The 21,297-nt window shown below is 38.2% G+C and overlaps 1 protein-coding gene across 1 annotated transcript in view; it reads left to right on the forward strand.

Annotated features, from left to right (window-relative positions):
- LOC119562801 overlaps positions 1-21,297 on the forward strand; it is a 172,317-nt gene that overhangs the window by 44,198 nt on the left and 106,822 nt on the right. Inside the window, exon 2 of the mRNA XM_037875967.1 lies at positions 3,166-3,767. Within this exon, the coding sequence (XP_037731895.1) occupies positions 3,166-3,767 (602 nt within the window). The remainder of the gene's footprint in view (positions 1-3,165; positions 3,768-21,297) is intronic.

The raw sequence follows: 21,297 nt of genomic DNA on the forward strand, positions 1-21,297 counted from the left end.
TCGAGTATAAAGTAGAGAGCAGTGAATATAAAATAAGTTCGACCTATATAATTGTAATAGTGAATAAGTGAAGTAAGAAACTAAAAATAATTTTTTTTTAATATTCACTAGTGAGAAAGTTAATTTGCATGACCTAAAATTTTGTTCATTATTTTTCTGGGTGTTGATGAAAGTCGACGCTCTTGCTAGTGTCGCACCTTTTTATTCGTTGCTCTTACAATAACTCCACAAATGTTTTTCGTTTTATGCAAACATAAATTTTTTCGGTTGAAAAACGACACATTTTTATATCCGTTATTCGTAGAGTAAAAGGTTATATTGTGTTCGGGGAAAGTATGTACCAGGTAAAAGGAAGCGTCTCCGACCCCATCAAGTATATATACTCTTGATCAGCATCACTAGCCTAGTCGATCTAGCCATGTCCCTATGTCCAACTGTCCGTGTGAACGCTGTGACCTTTGAAACTATAAAAGCTAGAGAGTTGGGATTTCAGATTTAGATTCTTTATCGTCGTAAGCAGCGCAAGTTTGTTACGCAAACATCTCACGCACTCTCTGACGCACACAAATGATTGTTTAGCCTATATCCAAGGAAAACTGTTTTTTTTTCCAATTGCTTTGCAAGCAACCATTAATTCCGCGATTTCACAAGCGCTCACAAATGTATCAGTTGTATCGAAACAGCCGTCCTACTACTACGATGATTTCATCCGACTCTCCAAGGCCGCGTCAATTCCACACACAATTTTGTCATATTCAGCGCAAGTTTCCAGAGCACATGATCTTTCCAAGTTATCCGCCACCGACAATCGCCACTGTTACTCAGCTAAAGGGGCCAAATGGAGATGGAGATATGCAAGCAGCAAAGCGAGACTGAAAGGCGCCACCTGCCCGCGATCTCAATATATGGTTATGTGGGCTGTAGACAGATTTAAGCGTTATGGGTGTAAGAGTGGGCGTGTCAATCTTTTTTTTGGGTCAATCGATAGATACAGAGGACTAATACATTTCAGTTAAAATTTTTTTCTAGCATGAAAATTGTGGGCGTTACAGGTTTAGGCGGTTTGTGGGCGTTAGAGTGGGCGTGACAATCTTTTTTTGGATCAATCGATATGTATTGACGAGACTAAAACATTTCAGTTAAAATTTTTTTTTAGCATAAAAGTTGTGGGAGCCACGTGTTTGAGAGGCTTGTGGGCGTTAGAGTGGCCGTGACATATTCGCCAAATGACCTTGCGCTGCGTAAAAGGCTACAAAATCTAAATCTGAAATCCCAATTCTCTATCTTTGATAGTTTCTGAGATATCAGCGTTCATATTTACGATTTTTTGAAGTTTGTAAGCGGTTTGTGGGCGTTAAAGAGGGCGTGGCAAACTTTTTTTTAGGTCGGTCGATAGGTATTGATGAGAACAATTAATTTTAGTTAAAATTTTTGTAGGAGCCACAGTCAACACGGCAAGTCCCAACTTTCTAGCTTTTGTTTCGATCTAGACTCGGCTAGTGATCCTGATCAAGAATATATATACTTTATGGGTCGGAATATATATATGTATACCCTTTTACTCTACCAATAACGGGTATACAAAGTTAATACCATTCTTCTAAAAAGCCGCGGTGTTCAAACTTCTATATACAAATATTAAAGCATGTTAAGTTTGTTACCAAAGAAATACTGTTGCTCTAAGAAACGGGCAAAGATACCCGCTAATCAGCCAAAGGGAGTGCGAGGGAGATTTAAATAAGCAAGCAGCAAATCGGCTTTTTCCGAGATTGCACACTTATAACTTTTTACTTAATAATTCGATTTGGACAATTTTTGGCATGAACATAGATATTGATAATAAAAGCAAAATCCATTTACACTTTTACATAACCTTTAAAACTGCGGGTGATAGATAGTTTCTAGCGTGGGCGTATAGGCGTTTGTGGGAGTGGCGCCCTACTGAAATAAACTTTCGCTGTCCCAGGCCCAATCTGCATGCCAAATCCAATCTGTCTAGCTATTACAGTTTCTTAGATCTCAGAGTTCATACGGAAGGACAGACAGACGGTAACTGCTACATGGTTTCAAAGAATCTTTTACTCCACGAGTAAAGGGTATAATTATTAACAAGGAATAACGCTATAGTCGAGAGCCTCGACTATCAGATATCCGTTACTTAGCTAAAGGGACAAAGGGAGATAGCGTTATAAGTGTTTGTGGGCGTTAGAGTGGGCTTGAAAAACTTGTTTTAGGTCAACCGATAAGAATTGACGAGACAAATACATTTCAGGTAAAAATTGTTTCTAGAATGAAAACTTTGGGCGCCACAGTCTTGGGCGGTTTATGGGTGTTTGAGTGGGCGTGGCAAACTTTTTTTGGGCGGCTTCTGGGCGCTTGAGTGGGCAAGGCGCATTCGCGTAACGAACTTCCGTACAAAGCTACGGAATCTAGATCTCAAATCCCAATCCTCTGTCTTTGGTAGTTTCCGAGATATCCGCGTTCATACTTACGATTTTTTGAAGTTTGTGGGCGCTTGAGTGGCGTGCCAAACTTTTTTCGTGTCAATCGATCGTTATTGATGGAAGCAATACATTTCAGATTTTTTTTAGCATTTTTATCCTAGCATTTTAACTGCCTAATCCCAGTATGGCAGCTTTTATAGTTTCCGAGATCACAGCGTTCATACGGACTGACGGGCAGACCTAGACCGACTCGGCTAGTAAACCTGATCGAGAATATATATACTGTATGGGGTCGAAAACGCTGCCTTCTACCTGTGACATACTTTTCGACGAATCTAGTATACTCGCTTACTTTACGAGTAACGGGTAGAATAACATGATGATGGTAAATTCTGGTAAAGTTGGGCACTACAATATTTGGTATCTCCGTGCTTTAATTTATATCACGAGATGCTTTTAACCAACTAAGGTAATATATGCTTAATTTACAACTAACATTGCAGAATAAATGAAAACGTCACATTGAGTATATTGTGAGCTACAACTCGACAAACATTGAAAATGTGAATTTTTTTTTTAGCAATTTAGTGACTGTAAGGCGTCTTTTGATATCATAAATGTGAATTTCCACATAAATTCCTTTTAAATTAACAAATAATACCGAAAACGTCCTTTGAACGTATGAGACTTAATATCAGTTACGCTTTTTGTTCACTTACAGCCCCCCGAGAACGAACTGCAGAAGTCGCATGACCATAGTACGGACGCCTTGAGCGAGCACCAACTGCGCGTCCGGGCATCGCTTCAGCGGCTCAATATACCAGATTGGTTCCGTGATTACAATAAAGAGATCCGAAAGTTACCAGATGTCGGCAATGCCGCCACAAACTCAATATCCGGTGGACTTCAACTTGGCAATTTTACCCGCAAGGGCACACAGGAGTCAGGACGTTGGCTGGGGCTCAACTCAAAGACTACCTCTCTCAGCTCGCTGGGATCGGATCGAAGTCCCCTCCTAATGAGTCCCTCGGCGCATAGTCATCACGGCGGTCATAACACCTATCCCTGCGGCCCGACCGCGTGGCATGGCTCAGCTACTGGACAGACGGGCGTGAGTGCCACGCGCTGGTCCACCTCGCACCTCAGCTCCACTCAGACGTCACCAAGTGTCTCGCAGCGCGGAAACTTTGCACGCGGAGCCTATATTAATAGCAGCTTCATGTCCGTAGCTATCACAAGCGGCGGTTTGCGTAATTCATACCGGCAGCCGTACCTGGGGTGGCGCAGTACCGAGAAACTAGCCCATTGGACGCCCCATGAACGGTTAGTACTGAAAACACATAATGTCTTTATAATTCCTATAGACATAATTATAATCTCTGGCTCAGTCACAATAACTAAATAGGTTTTCAAGAAAGTCTTGAAAATCGTATCTTTGATATATCTGAGTAAACATCTCTTGACAAAAATTACAAAATTTTAGTTAAATTTTTAAGATCTTTTTGATTTAAAAATATTGATCAACAAGGGCGTGGAGGCCAGTCTTAGGCGCCTCTTCGAAAAAAGTGATCTGCGGTGAACATCATAGCGCGTAAAAAGGCTAACCGGAAAAAAGTTTAAGCTTAAGTCACAGTATCAGATTTTTGGCCGAATTTTTATACCTTTGCAGAGGGTATTATGATTTCAGTCAGAAGCTTGCAACACAGTGAAGGAGACGTTTCCAACCCAATAATGTATATATATTCTTGATCAGCATCATTAGACGAGTCAATCTAGACGTGTCCGTCTGTCCGTCTGTTCTACGCAAACTAGTCTCTCAGTTTTAAAGCTATCTGGCTGAAACTTTCCCAAATTGTTCTTTCTTTTGAAGGTAGTATATAAGTCGGAACCAGCTGGATCGGACAACTGTATCTTATAGCTCCCATAGGAACAATCGGAAATAAAAATTAAAAAATTATATCTTTGGTGTTTTTTAACATATAAGCTACTACGCAAATAACATTTTTTAATTAGTTCTGAATTTTTTTAACATATAAACTCCTACGCTTGGAAATAACATTTCTTAATTAGTTATACCCGTTACTCGTAGAGTAAAAAGGTATACTAGATTCGTCGGAAAGTTTGTAACAGGCAGAAGGAAGCGTTTCCGACCCTATAAAGTATATATATTCTTGATCAGGATCACTAGCCGAGTCGATCTAGCCATGTCCGTCTGTCTGTCCGTCCGGATGAACGCTGAGATCTCGGAAACTATAAGAGCTATTGGCTATTGAGATTTATCATGCAGATTCCTGAGCTTCTTACGCAGCGCAAGTTTGTTTCAGCAGCATGCCACGCCCACTCTAACGCCCACAAGCCGCCCAAAACGGTGGTTCATACAGTTTTGATGCTAGAATAAAAATTTAAACTGAAATGTATTATTCTCATCAATACCTATCGATTGACTTTAAAAAGAGTTTTCCCCGTCCACTTTAAGGGCCACAAACCGCCCACAAACTTCAAAAAATCGTAATTATGAACGAGGATATCTCGGAAACTATCAAAGATAGAGAATTGGGACTTCAAATTTAGATTCCGTACCCCTTAGCGCAGCGCAAGTTTGTTACGTGAATATGCCACGCCCACTCTAACACCCACAAACCGCCCAAACCTCTGGCACCCACAATTTTTTTAATTGATAAAAAACTTTAACTGAAATGTATTAGTCTCGTCAATACTTAAGATTGATCCAAAAAAATGTTTGCCGCGCCCACAAACCGTTCAAACCTGTGGTGCCCACAATTTTCATGCTAGAAAAAAATTTTTAACTGAAATGTATTAGTATCGTCAATACCTATCGATTGATCCAAAAAAAGTTTGCCACGCCCACTCTAACGCCCATAACGCTTAAATCTGTCTACCGCCCACATAACCATATATTGAGATCAGGGGTAAGTGGCGCATGATGTTTTGATACCAGTTCAAACTACGAAGGGCAAAAAGAAGAAATTTTTTTTGTACCGACTCAATACGGTCAATATGCACTTGATATTGTGGACTCCAAACCGAAGAACAATATTCCAAAATAGGACGGACAAGGGAGGTAAATAATAATTTGGTTGTATAAGGGTCATCAAATTCTTTTGACCAACGCTTTATAAACCCAAGAACACTCATGGCCTTGCTGACAGTGGACATTATGTGGCAGTCAAATTTAAGTTTTGGGTCCAGAAGAACGCCTAAGTCATTAACTGAATATATACGGTCGATTGGCGTATTTTGAAGAGAGTAACTAACAAAAGTAGGAGTACCCCTATGAAAAGTCATAACGTTGCATTTAAGGCAGTTCAAATTTAAAAGGTTATACTCACACCATCCCTGAAAACAATCAATATCTGACTGTAAGTTGAAACCCCACGCTATATCATTATGTAATAAACAAAGCTGAACATCATCAGCATACATTAGTACACGAGAGTGTGTTATGATAGAGGGAAGATCGTTAATAAACAAAGTAAACAGCAAAGGGCCCAAATGACTACCCTGAGGCACTCCAGATGTCACATAGATCAGTTTTGAGGCAGCGTTCTTGAATATAACCCTCTGAGTCCTACCATTCAAATAACTTGAAGTCCAAGTTAAAAGATTACATGGAAACCCAAGCTGATTTAATTTAAATAAGAGAAGAGAGTGGTTGACAGAGTCAAAGGCCGTACTAAAATCTGTGTATATAACGTCAGTCTGCATTTTATTCTTGAATCCATTTATTACAATAGATGACAATTCCAGAAAGTTGGTGGTGGTCGATCTTCGCTTAACAAAACCATGCTGACACGGTGATATTACCGAGGAACATAAATGTTGCAAATGAGAAGTAATAATACGTTCAAATGCTTTAGGAATTGCCGACAATTTGGAAATACCTCTATAATTCTGGGCATCCGCCTTTGCACTCTTTTTTTGAAGTGGAATGATAAAAGAATCCTTTCAGATATTAGGAAAAACTGATAATGAAATAGACAAATTAAAAAGTTATAAATCGGTATACATATGGTTGATGCACAAAACTTAAGCACACACCCGGGGAGTCCATCGGGACCGGGAGAATAAGTTGGCGTTGTAGTTGCTAAGTCTCTTAAGAGAGAACTTTCCGTAATTTCAGGGGTAAAAATATAATTTGCCCTATTTAAGGGATTAGGGTAGTTAGAATTTGACCAAGCAGCCGAAGTAGTTTGGAAAAACTGGGCAAATAAATCAGCAATTTCAGAATCCGTCGATGCCTTCATTGAGTTAAAACGTACCGATGAAGGCTATGCCGACGACTTACGCTTGGTATTAACAAAGTTATAAAACTGCTTCGGATTATTTGAAAATTCGAGTTTAAATCGACTTAAATACATAGAATAGCAATGACTATTAAGAACATTAAAGTCCGATCGAGCCACCACATATTTCGAAAAATCAGATGGCTTACCCGATTTTTTATACTTTTTATAGGTGTTTGTTTTAAGGTTTTTAAGTCTTTGAAGCGCATTGGTAAACCAAGGAGGCCTGTTTAGCTTTGAAGGAAGCCTATCAGGAACGCATTCATTAAAAAAAGTATTTAACACTATATAGAAGAGTTCAGTGGCACTTTCAATATCCATACAATTGTACAAGTCTGTCCAATTATATTGAGAAATCATGTCGTTAAGTTTTTTATAGTTACATTTTCGGAAACATCTCACTTTAGTTTGAGAAACTAAAGGAGAGAGGGTATCAACGCATGGGAGGCAGATTGTCAATTCCATTGTTGGATGATATCGGTCTTCAGGTACAACAAGAGCGTCAATTCTAGATACCGTGACTTCAGACGGGTCTGAAACAAACACGAGATCTAGTTGTCTATTTAATGAATTCCGTATAAAGCTTACTTGCTGTAACGATAGATTCTAGAAGACCATCTACAAAATCATGGGCGGATAGAGGTATAGCGACTAGTGAGTCAGTAGGAGGAGACCAAGAAATATCAGGGAGATTAAAGTCACCCAAAACAATGAAAAGGTCACTGTTAGAAAGAAGGGATAGAACAGATTTTATCGCAGACAGATGGTGCTCATAAATTATTAAATCAGAGCTAGGTGGAATATAGGAACATGTAACAAATATTGAGAATGATTGCAAGGAAACTTTCACACTAACAAATTCAATTTCATTAGGAGTACCAGAGTGAATTCTCTCGGATGTTAGGCTAGTGCTAACGGCAATCAGCACACCGCCTCCCCTACGTGAGGAGCGATCGGTCCTATAGGCATTAAAATTGTTTGACAGAACTTCATTGTCAGATATCTCTGGTTTCAGTCAAGTTTCCGTAAAAGCCAAAATATCAGCAGTAAATGCAGAGGAGTCAGCATAAAGCTTGGGTAGCTTCATATTTAGTCCCCTAACATTTTGATAAGCCAAAAATAAACTTTTTAGTTTTTTGGCGCAGTGGAAGGTCTGTTATTTGTTCTCGGTTTATTGGGAAAAAATTCTTTTATTACTAAATCATCGTTAAGCCAAAAGCTTTCAGAAAGTAGTACCTTAAACACATCAGGCGGAACAAATATTTTAAAAGACGATATACTACGAGCATATGAAAATCTATATTGTTCAACTGAAATATTCTCGGATGGGAATTTTTCACGAATAAATTCCAAAACATCCTCAGATGTGGTATCTGGGGTGAATCTCGAAACAAATAATTGTTTTCTATGTGGAACAACTGATAATTTCTTACGTCCCCCAGCAGCAGATTGCACCTCACTAAGCTGAGAGCCAGAAACGGTAACTTCTGTACCTATAGGTACGGTCGGCACCGTAGCCGGCACTGAAGATTTCTTTACCACCCGACTTTGAGAAGCAGTGACTTCACCTGAAACAGCTGTATCCATAGGCGCAGTAGGTTCACTTACCACAGTGTTAACAGAGACTGCTGCAGCCACCAAGTACGGATTTGGGGTGGATACCGTGACCGTATTAACTGCCGCTAAGCTGGTTTTTTTACGTTTAGGCGACTCAGTTAGTAATTTTTTATTATTAAATTGGGCACAAACGGAATTGAACCCCTCATTGAGCTGTTTAAAAGCACCAGAGTGATTCAAAGGGCTGTCTCGAGTCTGCTTCATAAAGCCGCTCATCTCAACAACCATTTCCTTGCAGGATCCGCATGACCACATGAGTCCAGAATTCTGATCAATGAAGTCTTTGACTCTACCAGTAAATCCTGCGCATTTAACGTGCATCATCGATTCGCAGAGCCAGCAGAAAATAAAAGGGTCTTTAGTTGAAGACGAAAGAGTACAATTTTTCTTAGAGCAAACAAGAGCCATTTAAAGGAAATGAAATAAAATAAAATAATATATGAAAAATACCTCAAGTAAATTTGGCACTGGGGTCAAGTTCCAAAACCACAAAGGCACAAAACACGAAAACAAATAAGAGCGCGAGATCGCGTATTATTTTAAATGTAAGAGAGCACGAGAGAATAAATCTTCTATCGATTGAGCGTTGCTTGTGGGACACTGACAACTTTACGCAGGAACAGTTACAATGTAAAGCAAGCAAGAGAGAGAGAGAGAGAGAGAGAGAGACAAGAGAATAGCACACCAAAAGTCTACCAGAAATTTGGGAGGTTCAGAGAGAGTTTAAGTTACAGTTGTAATATAGAGCGGGAGAGAGAGTGAGAATCAAAGAGTTTTAGCAAGTTTAGTGAGTATAAAATTACACTAACAAAGCTAGGAGATTAAACAAATCTAATATAAATGTTAAAATAACTATAATCACTGGGAGATCTAGTAAAAAACACTAAACACACTAACCCAGCGGTTAGACTAAGCTTTGTTAATAAACAAACACAAAACAATCGCAAAAAATCACAGAATAGACAAAAATTCAGAGCACAAAAGTAAACACAACCGTTCACAAGCGACGCTAGATCGATGTTCTTGTTTATTTTTTTTTTTAATATATCGAATGATATTTTAAAGCTTACACGTTTTGTACATATCAGATACACGTTTGCATAACTTACAAAAACTATATCTCCTAAATTACAATGTACAACAAAATGAAGTTTTTTAAATGCCTATGGGGATTAAATTATGTTAATATAGACATACAAGTATATAAGCATATCTGTATACATTGTTTTGATCCTAACGTGTGGTATTTGTGAAATCGCGGCTTGGAAAAAAAAGATTAAATCCTTTGATTAAAGATAACTTAGAGAGTTTGTACTCATTTTATAGATTTGCTTGCTAATAAATGGCTTAGATGGCCTCCTACTGATTTACATTTAAGGCTGATCACAACTTATGGAAATTTAAGTAATTTGTTAACCTCTATTTTACTTTAGGACTTTTTAGGATTTTAGAAAAAAATTCTATAAATTCCGTCCTTCGACGTACATTGGAGGTTAGTATCTTAAAAATTTTGGAAAAGACTTCTCTAAATGCACGTCAAATATTTTTGGACTCACATTATTCCTTCTTATTTTTAAAGCCTTTTCACCACATACAATTTTTAGTAAATAGTAAATAAATAGAATAGAAGTTCTGAAAAAAAAAATTTACATATTGCTGTGTTTTGCAATTCAGATATTTTAAGATACTTCTTAAAAGATCAACAGGGATCCATAATAAATCGAGTTTTCTAACCAGAAGAACGTGATTTACAGAGTTGTTGTTGACCTACATTTCACAAGCCCATGTTGACACGGAGATATAACTGAGAGAGGTACAGCAAATGGAGAGTAATAATATTTTTAAAGAGCTTCGAAATGGCTGACAGTTACCCTTCTTGTGGAGAGGAATTACAAACGATTCCTTTTCATATCGGAAAATAGTGAGTTCTCATTTGAGAAGGCACAAGGCCTCCGTGCCATATCTAAGAACGCAGCCAGGAATTCTATCGGGAACAGGCGAATAGATGGGCTTAACGCGTTGAAGGTCAACAAGTAGAGAGTTTTTATTTAAGGTGGGACAGAATATTAAGTTTGACTTGGATACAGTGTAAGACTAAGGTTGTGAGGAATGATGAGTGGCAAAGATATCGGCTATTACCTGAGCAGCTGTTGCGGTAATATTTTCAAAAGATAGCGAGGAAGGATAATCGGTGGATATACGCTAAGTGTAAACAAATTTATATAACTTTTTCGTATTCTGAATTCAACTTTACAACGACTTAAATAGTTTTTGTAACACAGAGAGATTAGCACGGTAAAACTAGTCCGAGCACTTAAGTATCTAGGAAAAATAGATTGAGAAACGGTATCTTTAAATTTCCTATAAAGTCTGGACTTCTTATTTCTTAGGTGTGTCAGCTCTTTACTGAACCAAGGTGGCTTTTTGGAGGCTAACGAATAGTATAACAGAACACAAGTATTGAAACATGAACTTACGGTACTATATAAAATATTTATAGCATCATCCATATTTTGGGATGAGTAGAAATCGGATTTTTCTACTAACACAGCACCAGTGTCGATTAAGACCTCGAAGCAATATGATAAGGATCAACAACAGAAAATTTACGTGTAGGTAAATAAATATTTACTGTTGCGGGCTGAAATCATACATTTAATATAGTTTATTTATTTTATCGAATGTAATATCATTTTTCATCACAATTGTTGATATCAGAAATTTTTGGTAAAGGCGCGTTCGCCACTTCATTTTACCTCGTTAAGAGATGTTTTTCTTTGATACTTCATAGGGTCGGAAACGCTGCATTCTACCTGTTACATACTTTCTGACGAAATAATGGGTATAAATACTGCAGCAATGAATAAATAGCCTGGACAGCTAAGCTGATGAAATACGAGATTCTTGATTGCAGGACTGGGTCGAAGCCACAAGTGAAGTGGCGCCTGAGAAAAAGAAGAAGAAACAAGGAAGAACGCTATAGTCGAGTCGACTATCAGATACCTGTTACTCAGCTAAGGGGACAAAAGGGAAATGGAGGTATGCAAGCAGCAAAGCGAGATTGAAATGCTCCATCTACTCGCGATCTTAATATATGGTTATGTGGGCGGTAGACAGTCTTAAAGCGCTATGGGCGTTAGAGTGGGCCTGGCAAACTTTTTTTTGGGTCAATCGATAAATACAGACGAGACTAATACATTTCAGTTAAAATTTTTTTCTTGCATGAAAATTGTGGGCGCAACAGGCCAAGGCGGTTTGTGGGCGTTAAAGTGGGCGTGGCATACTTTTTTTTTGGGTCAATCGATAGGTATTGATGAGACTAATACATTGTTTTTATTTTACATGAATGTTGTGGGCGCCACAGGCTTGGGCGGATTGTGGCATGTCAGCAGCGCCCTTTTTGGGCGATAAGGGGGTCATGCACATCGCTGACCTACATAAAAACAATCATCCTCGAGGAGCAGCTGTCTTGCGAGAGGACCTATATGTTAACAGGAACAGACCAGATCACCGACACTGACACCGTAAACATCCTTGCTAAGGCTGGACTTCATCTTACAAAGTTCAGCAACTCGAAGAAGATCACCAAAACTTCTGAAAACGAGGTGTTCATTGCACTCAACGATCAAGATGTATCCAAAACTCTTGAAATGGTTTGGAAGCCAATTACTGATGTCTTTACATTTCGATACCCCTGTAATTATCAAGAGCCATTCACCAAGCGAACAATTCTTTCAGTTGTCGCCCGAACGTTCGACTTGCTGGGATTACTCAGCCCTGTTATCGTACGTTGCAAGATCTTTATCCAAGATGTTTCACTTAAGAATATATTGGGACAAACCTGTCGACGTCATCTGAAAGAAAGGAGGATAAACCTGTTAGACGACTTAAAGAACCTAGCGAACATTCAAATACATTGGCTTGTATACACATCCGAATCGCATCACAGTGAAATTCATGGCTTCTCTGACGCGTCTGAAAGAGCCTGGATATTGCATTTATGTTCTTTCTAGACTCGTGACAACTGGCTCCAACAAAGGTGCAATCACTACCTAAGCTTGAACTTTGCGCAGCATTATTGTTAAGCAAGACTTGGCGAAAATTCGCAGACATACTTTAAAAATACATTGACCAAATTACGTTTTGGAGCGATTCCAAAATTGTGTTACGGGGACTCATAATGCACGCATCAAAATTGAATTGCTTTGTAGCCAATCGCATATCGACCATCTGCGAAGATTCGTGCGGATATCGTTTCCCGCGGCTGCTGTGCAGCTGAGCTACAAAGCACCATGTGGCTAACAGGCCCAACGTTTCTACGTCAGCCAGAAACTGAGTGGCCGCAACTAACAGAAGTGGCTCTGTTACCTACTGATCGAAATACGGACCACGGCAATTCCTTTATGTAGCAAAACAGACAGCGCATAACGCATTATTAACATAGTTTCGTATCTGTTTCGCTGTTTCTGTTTCGCACAGTACTAAAAGATATTCGCATCTCAGCAGCCGAGTCTTTATATACGTTTTGGGGAACAGTCACTTTGATACAGAAAGAGAGTTACAAACGCGAAAGGGCAGCTCTGGCAAACAATAAGACGTTACCTCTCAATCCCCAGCGTTTGGCTCCGTTTTTACATCAATTTAACGTAGGCAAAACTGTATTCTGATAAGTGTGATAAGATACCAATGTCCCATTCAATTCAAAGCACCAGGCTCTACATCCCAAAACCATCGGTTTACACGACTGCAGGTGGAATACCTTCACTACAGCAACCTTCATGCAACCCTCGCCTACTGACGCAATTGATGGGAAGTCTTCAGACCGCCTGCGAGCGGAAAGACCATTTTTAGTTACTGGGGTCAACTTCTGCGGACCCTTTCTAACTTCATACAAAGGCCATTCACATCGAGTTGGTGTCCAAATTATGGACAAACGATTTTTTGCTTTGCAGATTCATCGCTCACCGCGGTGTTCCGTTGCGAATGGCTTGCGATAACGCAACAAACTTTGCCGCCACCGCCAAGAAACTAGACGAATTCAAAACAAGAATGCTCAGTTCAGATCAAAGGCTTTCAATTCTGTTTTATACCCCCCAGGGCACCACACTTCGGTGGCCCATTTGCTAATCGGAACTAAGTTAACCTAGGCACCAGAGGCGTTGTTGTACAATTCATTGGATCATTCAGGAGAGGAAATGCGGTATCTGGACGGAATGCAACGGGTGACCTACCTCAAACAAAAGTTTTGGTCACCTTGGCATCGGGATTACCTTCACAATCTTCAACAACGCACAGTGGGCCAGAAAGTTCATTTTTTGGCCAAAAATCTGTAATTTCTTTCCTGGGATAGTTAGAAGGATGCAGTTTTTTGCATTTATCTCTTAAAAGATTGAACTTTTCAACGAACTAAAAGTAAAATTTATTGGAATTTTATATGGTATAGATAATCCAAACCAAAATCGGAAAATTTTACATACTTTTCGGTTTTTTATTTTTAAAAAAATAACTAGAAGACGCACTCAATCCATTTTCATACACGATTAAGTATGAGAGAAAACAAATTAAAAAAAATTAACACCACTATAAAATATGATGTCGTTTGAGATTTATGAACCGTTAAAAATTGCTACTTTCGGAGGCTCCCACTTAAACGTTTATTTAATAATCGACCTAACAAAATTTTCTATTTTTTTCTTCTTGTTATCTGTTTAGATTCTTATAATCAAATTATTATTTGATCAAATTATATTTTATTATTAAAAATTGTTTGAAAAATATTGTTTTTTAATTTGTGTAATTTTAATTTGACATTTTCTGAAGTCATCACAAAAGTATGCTATTTATTTAATTATTTATTAATTTGAGATCATAGTAAAGTTTAAAAAACTAATACTAACATAGGGGGTAGTGCTAGCTACGAGGCCTTCGACTACGTATTTATGTAAGCTACATTTATATTTTTATAATATATTTTAGTTCTTCTCCGAAGAAAGTACAAGAAATGCAGCATACCTTTGGGCATACATAAGTCCTCCCTTAAGCGCTCTGCCAGGCATTTCATCTCTGAGCTGTAATTTCCTGTTTAATAGTTTCCGCATGGAAACTATACAGATTTCGAAAGTGACATGAACGGTTAGCGTAACTTTCTGTACCAATCACATGAAATTCCACATAAACGATCAACGTGGCGCTCACAACATTTGTCAACAAAGAAAACGAAACGGATTAGATTCGCTTGCCTTTAGGCTCAGCTCGCAAGCGGTATTGAAATAGAAACTGACAGTCTGCCTATTCTAGTGATCATGATCCTTCTGTCAAATGTTGTGGGCGCCACGTTGACCGTTTATGTGGGATTTCAAGTGATTGGTAAAGAAACCAAGAGTTGAACGGACGAATAGATGGATTTTAGAGATTGTAAGCCTTTAATATTCTTCTTCTGACAATTCTAGGGAGTTTTGGTCCTCTGAGTCTGAATCGGAAAAGTCTGAGTCGCTTATGTATAAATTTTCATTTGGGTTTAACATACACAATGCTTCTTTTGGAAAGTGCTGTTCTCGTTCCTTGCAATTTTTTAAACGTAATGAAGAAATAACAGGGTCGGAACAGTCCATTGATCTATAAAAAAGGTCTGACATCGTTGATATGCGATCACACTTTCTCGTATGGTTTATACGATCCTTTTTGTAAGAGTTGTTTTTAGCCTCAGAGGCTTCTTCGCCCAACATACCTACCGGTAAAATACTCGTTCGAATTATATCTGCTCCATGAACCAATATTTTATGTAAAGTAGCGGTCATTGGGTACCACGGATATGCATCTATATAAAGAAGAGCAGTTTGTAAAGCATATTTTTCAAATTTTTGATCATTTATGTCATGTTTTGAGTTAATTACTATTAAAATAATTTTTAACTTATAAAGGAGCTTGGTTTTTAAGCCCGTTATTTTTGAAAAAACGTCGATGTCCTTGAAGGCTCTTCTGGCAGTATTTCCTGTGTTGGTGTTGCCGTACCCGCCGGGCTTTGGCTGGCTTACCCTTAGGCTCAGCTTTTCCCAAAACTGATTTTGAATATAAGCCTTTCTGGAATTAAATTCCAGTTTGTCTTCCTCGGACCGAACGTGATGTCTTTTTATATTCAGCCTGTACGATATTTGTAGGCACATTTCAAAAATCCGAATATAGGCATGCAATGGGCTTATGCCGAAGGTAAGTGCAGATTTTATTGACACAAAAAGACGACCCTCAATATTGGCCTTTACATTAAAATCCTTGGGATTTCGATGACAAATGGGGCATGTTTGCATCGATTTTGTGCCTGTCAAATCGTTTAGAACTTTTCCGTCTATTAATGTAAGAGATAGCACGAACTCTACTGAAATATTGGTATTTTCAATAATCGTTTGGAACAGTTGTAGACTAGAAATCTCCTTTTCCAAATTATTGTACTCCGATAAAATCAATTCTTTACTTTCTTTCACGAATTGTAACTTTATCGGCCTACAAAATTTGTCGGACTGAGCCGATTTGTTGTTCCAAATTATTTCGCCAGATGGTCTTACAATAATTCTAAGAGGAATTAGAGTTGTTGCGAACAAATTTTCATCCTTTCCAGGCCCATTCAAAAATTTTTGGTTATAAGCAGAATGTCCGCTGCTACCGTCAAACCCATAGGAAAATATAGCCTGCAAGTCAAGTGAATTGCTGCCTAAACTTATTATTAAGTCTGAACATAAAGTTAAAAGCCGTTGGGTCGTGTGATTCACTAAAGCTTGTAGCTTAACTTCAGCTCTGTCTTCGGAAATTTTCACAGTCTCTGCGGACGGACGGCATTAATGTTTAGCCTCTCTTAAAGTATTATAAGAAGGCCAGAAGTCGGCAGAAGATTCCTTCGACGATATTCGAATGGCAGTATATTGTGCTTTGGAAAACGAATTATTTAAAAAAAAAGCCAAGGCTTCATCGGCACTTTTTTTTAAAAGTTCCCTTTTTAATTCCAGTCTATTAGAAATATTGTTCAATGCTGAACTTAGATTCTTATCCCCAGACCTCTTTGCAGCATATGTCCCAGCTTCGAGAAGCTTCTGTGAATCATTATTATGCTTGACACTTATATTTGAAATTTCTCGACGCTGCGACCTGTTCCGAAAATTTTAATTTCGGACGACCCCTCTCGGATGGACCACGTTTTAAGGGCATTGGAAATAAGAATAATGAATTTAACCAAGTCGAATGACGTTCGTTAAAATTGAGACTTGATTTTTTCAAATTACTCCTTTTAACATGGTATTCGGATCTCAGTTTGCATACTTTAAGTTTTATAGCTTTAATGCAATTGTCATCAGAAATTCCAGCTTTAGATGCAATAAAACCAGCTTCTAAAGATATATCATTGTTGTATTCAGAAAGTAAGTCCACAATTTCCGCTTTTTTAAAGTTAGGCATGGTGTGTTCGCTTCGAGTTTCGAGCACCGAATGACTGAAATTGTGAACATTTTTAGAGAAGAGCCAACAAAGTTGATATTTCTCTTTTCGATATATCGATATAACATTCGATTGTTGGGTTTCAGAAATAAAAGAAGCGGGAATGAATGAAAAAAGTAGATTTTAGATCTAAGGCAGACTAAAATCAAATTTTGGCGCGCAAAACGTACATTAAAACCTGACGGAAAAAAAATACGGCATACTTTTAGGCATTCTTAGTAAAGCTCATCAAAATGGTTCGACTTCAAATTAAGCCATCAACTAAAACTAAAATTACTGAAAACTAAGGCAAAACCGCATCGAGTCGGCGATGAGCGAGTTTAGTAAATTAATCAAAGAATTTATTTTTGATGTAATGACTTCATTCGGGGATGGCACTCAAAAGCACTCGAAAAGCAAAGTACTCATTTGCTAAAAAATGCAGTAAAAATCAACGAAAAAGTTTATTTTAGGAAACAAGTAAGTCAGAAGAGCTATTTAATATTTTTTACTTGTTGAAAATAATGACTTCTAAAAGTTCTGTGAAGAAGTCGAACAGCTACATCAGCATCTTTGACTTCTAGATTTTTTTCATTTCCATCAATATTTGATGAATTTTTAACTTTAAAAATACGGTAAAAAAAAACTACTTGCCCGAATTCTTTGAAACTTTGGCATAAATTAGTTTAATGTATTAAAAAAATGACTCCATACTCGGTCTTGTCATTTTCTTAAAAAAAAAAAACGTATTTTTGGCCAAAAATCGGATCGGCTGGCCCAGTGTGCAACGCAGCAAATGAAAGAACATAATATGGTTGTCGTGCAACTAGTCATCGTCCACGAGAACAACATCCCAGCGCAACATTGGCCGTTAGCACCAGTTATGTCCGTAACTGCAGGATACAATTGAAAGGTTCGCGTTGCCGAAATCAAGACACTAAAAGGAGTTTTCAAGAGACCTGTGTTTAAAAAATTCAATTCGCTCTTTCAGTGAACGGTCGTGTTTTTGTCTTGCGCTCCGAATTTTTGTTCTTTTTGTCTTTAAACCATCGGGGCTTATTTCATTTTTTCCTACATTTATATAACTTTTTATGTCCCTAACAACATCCGTTCGCTTTGCGAGTGCATAATGATTGTTTTGTGTTTAAATTAACAAAATTAGTTTGCACGTCTAGTCTCTGTGCAGTGTTTGTTGCTATTGTTTTTTTTTTCTAATAGCCTTCTTCTTTTCTTCCAAACGCTGTTTGGAGCGGTAAGAGTCTAAACGGTAGTTACCCGCTCTCCCGCACTCCCGCATATAACTTTGTTGTTGAGACATCAAAAACTTACGCTCCCCCAGCTTACTCACTCCCGCTCACTCTCTCCCGCTCTCTTACTCTCTCTTTTACTTGCGTAGCTTTATTCTCTTTGCACTGTGGTTCGGAATATCGCGATAATGGCTGTCTGCAATTTAAAGAAATGCAAGTCGTTGATTTCGGCTGGTCAACAGAGCATTCCGTGCCATTCGTGCGAGAATATTTTTAATGAAAAATGCCTTGGCTATTCGGGCCTGTTACGCGATGCAATCGACATATGAGAAGTGGCTTGCGCTACTATAAGGCGGCTTACAAAAAGCACTGTTACGGAATTAGTCCGGAACAGCCGTAGAAATACGGATCTGCTTGTGGAGCTTGAGTCTCAGCTCACTAGCCGTATGCTATCTGAGCCCGATTCTCCTAAGCGTAAAAAGATCGCGGTTGATAGACAACCCATGGTTGCTGCTAGTGTAACTCTCTCTAGCGACTAACTATCAGATAGGGATCAGTTAAAAGTTTTAGGTGACTTTAATATACATAGGGCGACATGGCCCACCGTCGAAACATCAAATATATTGTTACCTTCAACGCAGCATGATTTTCTTGACGGTTTGTTGGATATTTCATTGTCACAGGTAAATTACGTTTTAAATTTATTAGGACGATTACACGATCCATGCTTTGTTTCCAGTCCAGATTGTGTTTGCATAGCTAGACCCTACCTGAAGACCCATATCACCCAACGCTAGAGCTGACAATTGACACGGGTACAAAAGTGCATGAACTATCTGAAAAGTCAGCTAAACGCATCCCCTGCTTTCGTAGAGCAAACTTTGCACTCATTAATAGCCTTATAGCTTGCTCGGATTGGTCTAATCTGTACTTATGTACTAATATAACTGAAGTTGTTAATATATTTTATAATGTATTAAACGCAGAGCTGGCACGACTTAAAAATGTAAAGTCTAAGCTCTACCAAAAGTTTAGAGCTTACGGTTCACACGCTGCCTTTCTCCGATACTTAACTGCTCTGTCTGATTTTACCGTGCTTAACGCCCAGTGTTTTAGAAACTATTAAGCTCGTTGCAAGATCCAGTTTACACTGGATCCAAAACAGTTTTATAATTTTGTTTACACAAAGCGTAAATCTTCAAGTTACCCGCTCAGTGTTATAAAAACTATTTAGCTCGTTGCGAGACCCAGTTTACACTGGATTCAAAACAGTTTTATAACTTTGTTAACACAAAGCGTAAATCTTCAAGTTACCCATCATCACTTTAATTTGAAAATTCGTCCGCAAACACTGATCAGGCCATGGCCGATCTTTTTGCACAGTTTTTTCAAAACACCTATTCAACATCAAGCCCTCCAGATTGAACGCATGTAATTACAGAGGTATTTCAAAGCTATCAGCTATACCGAAGCTCTTTGAGAACAATGTTTACGTCAAAAGGGCGTTTAATTTCAGGAGGCAGTGTCCAGCGGCAGTTTTATCCAGATGTCTACATCTCGCACGCTCGAACTGCCGTCCGCTCTCCCTCTCCATCTCTCCCCTAAGTCTCCGCTCCGCTATGGAGCGCTTAAGTTAAGTTAGGCTTAATGAGTTCTTATGTCCAAGTGAACCAATAAACACCAACGCACGTCGCGCAAAAAACCCCAAAATACCCCCGTGTTTTTTTGCAAAACCTTCGTTCTTGGGACTTTATCAATTTAAGCGATCAAGCCACCCCGCCCCAACATTTTGGTCCTTCGAGATTTTAAAATCTTTGGATTTTCCTCTCGTGGAGTTTCCTTGGTTTTTTTCCAGCAGGCTTGAACCGCTCCAGATAAGTTCCACTTACTATATTTTGCCGGTCATACAGCCAGTTTTTCGAACCCTATTTCGACTAACTTTCTGTTTGATATATTGTCTAAATCCAAAAGTGATTAATCCGACGCAACGGCAATAAATATATGTATTTCAATTCCGTTATTAGTGCCCGACAATATTCCAGTTTCCTTTGCCCACAATTGTACACTTGAAACACAATAAATATTTCAGTGCTACTACTTAACTAAAATAATTCTCAATTATTTTCAATTGCAATTGTGTGTAAAATATAACTCAGCCACAGTAAAAAATTCCCGATGATAAAAATTTTCCTAAAGATTTGCACTCCTTTTTTTTTACTGTGTTCCAGCTGCGTGTGTATATTTACACAAATATTCTAATATAGTTCACTCTAACTACTCTTTCTAATACGGTCCACTCCAACTACTTTTCTCGACCTACAAATACGGCTAAATTATTTCTAAGATTAAAAACAAAGTTACAATATCCAAAAATTTATTTCAGCAAATCGTCTGCAATTTAGTTGTGCAGTTGACAAACAAACGCACCGACAAACAAACATAAGCGAAGTCTTTACAATTCCCGCAACGTTATTTTGCTATTCCGCACCCCACATATGTACATTAGGGCGGTCCACATTTGTATTGAAATTTTTAAGGTCCTACTCTCACCCGCCTATACGGTGCGCTTTGAGGTATTTAATGTATACCAAAAGAAATTTTTTGAAAAAAACGCGTTTTAGGGTCTGCGAATTGGTTTCAAAGTTTATAACTCATACGCACTGCTGCCCCTGATCAAATTTACTATTTTCGTATGGGTGGCCTTGACTTGGTTTTATATCTCAAATTCGTTTGTCACCTTTCCGAACTACTTTGAAAGCTTTAAAAATTTAAAAAGTTTTCTACTTGCTAAGACCAGAATTTACATGGTCGTACAAGATCGAATTGGATTTAATTTTTGAAAATATTGACAATAAGATATTAAAATCCTCGATTTGCATAATAAGTCATTTAAAACATTTCGCAAACAATTTTATTTATTTTTGAAAATAACCGTTTCATAAATGGACCTTCTCTAAACACTTATATACCCAAATGAGTAAGGACAAAGAAGGCAATACTTAATTATATATATTTACGATTTAATTAACATTTTTTTTTAGGCTAATAAAATCTTTGTGAAGCCGCGATATGGATTTAATAATATGATGGTGAGTCCGGACTAGAATTCCCCTTAGACTCCAAAGGGTAACTAGCATTTGTGTTACATCTTTGGCGCTTTGTAAAAATGTTTTTCCGGAAAATCTAGTCCATTTTTTACTAATATTGACTGAGTTTAGAATGTTG

Source organism: Drosophila subpulchrella, unplaced genomic scaffold (genome assembly GCF_014743375.2).
Source record: "Drosophila subpulchrella strain 33 F10 #4 breed RU33 unplaced genomic scaffold, RU_Dsub_v1.1 Primary Assembly Seq96, whole genome shotgun sequence".
Lineage (NCBI taxonomy): Eukaryota > Metazoa > Arthropoda > Insecta > Diptera > Drosophilidae > Drosophila > Drosophila subpulchrella.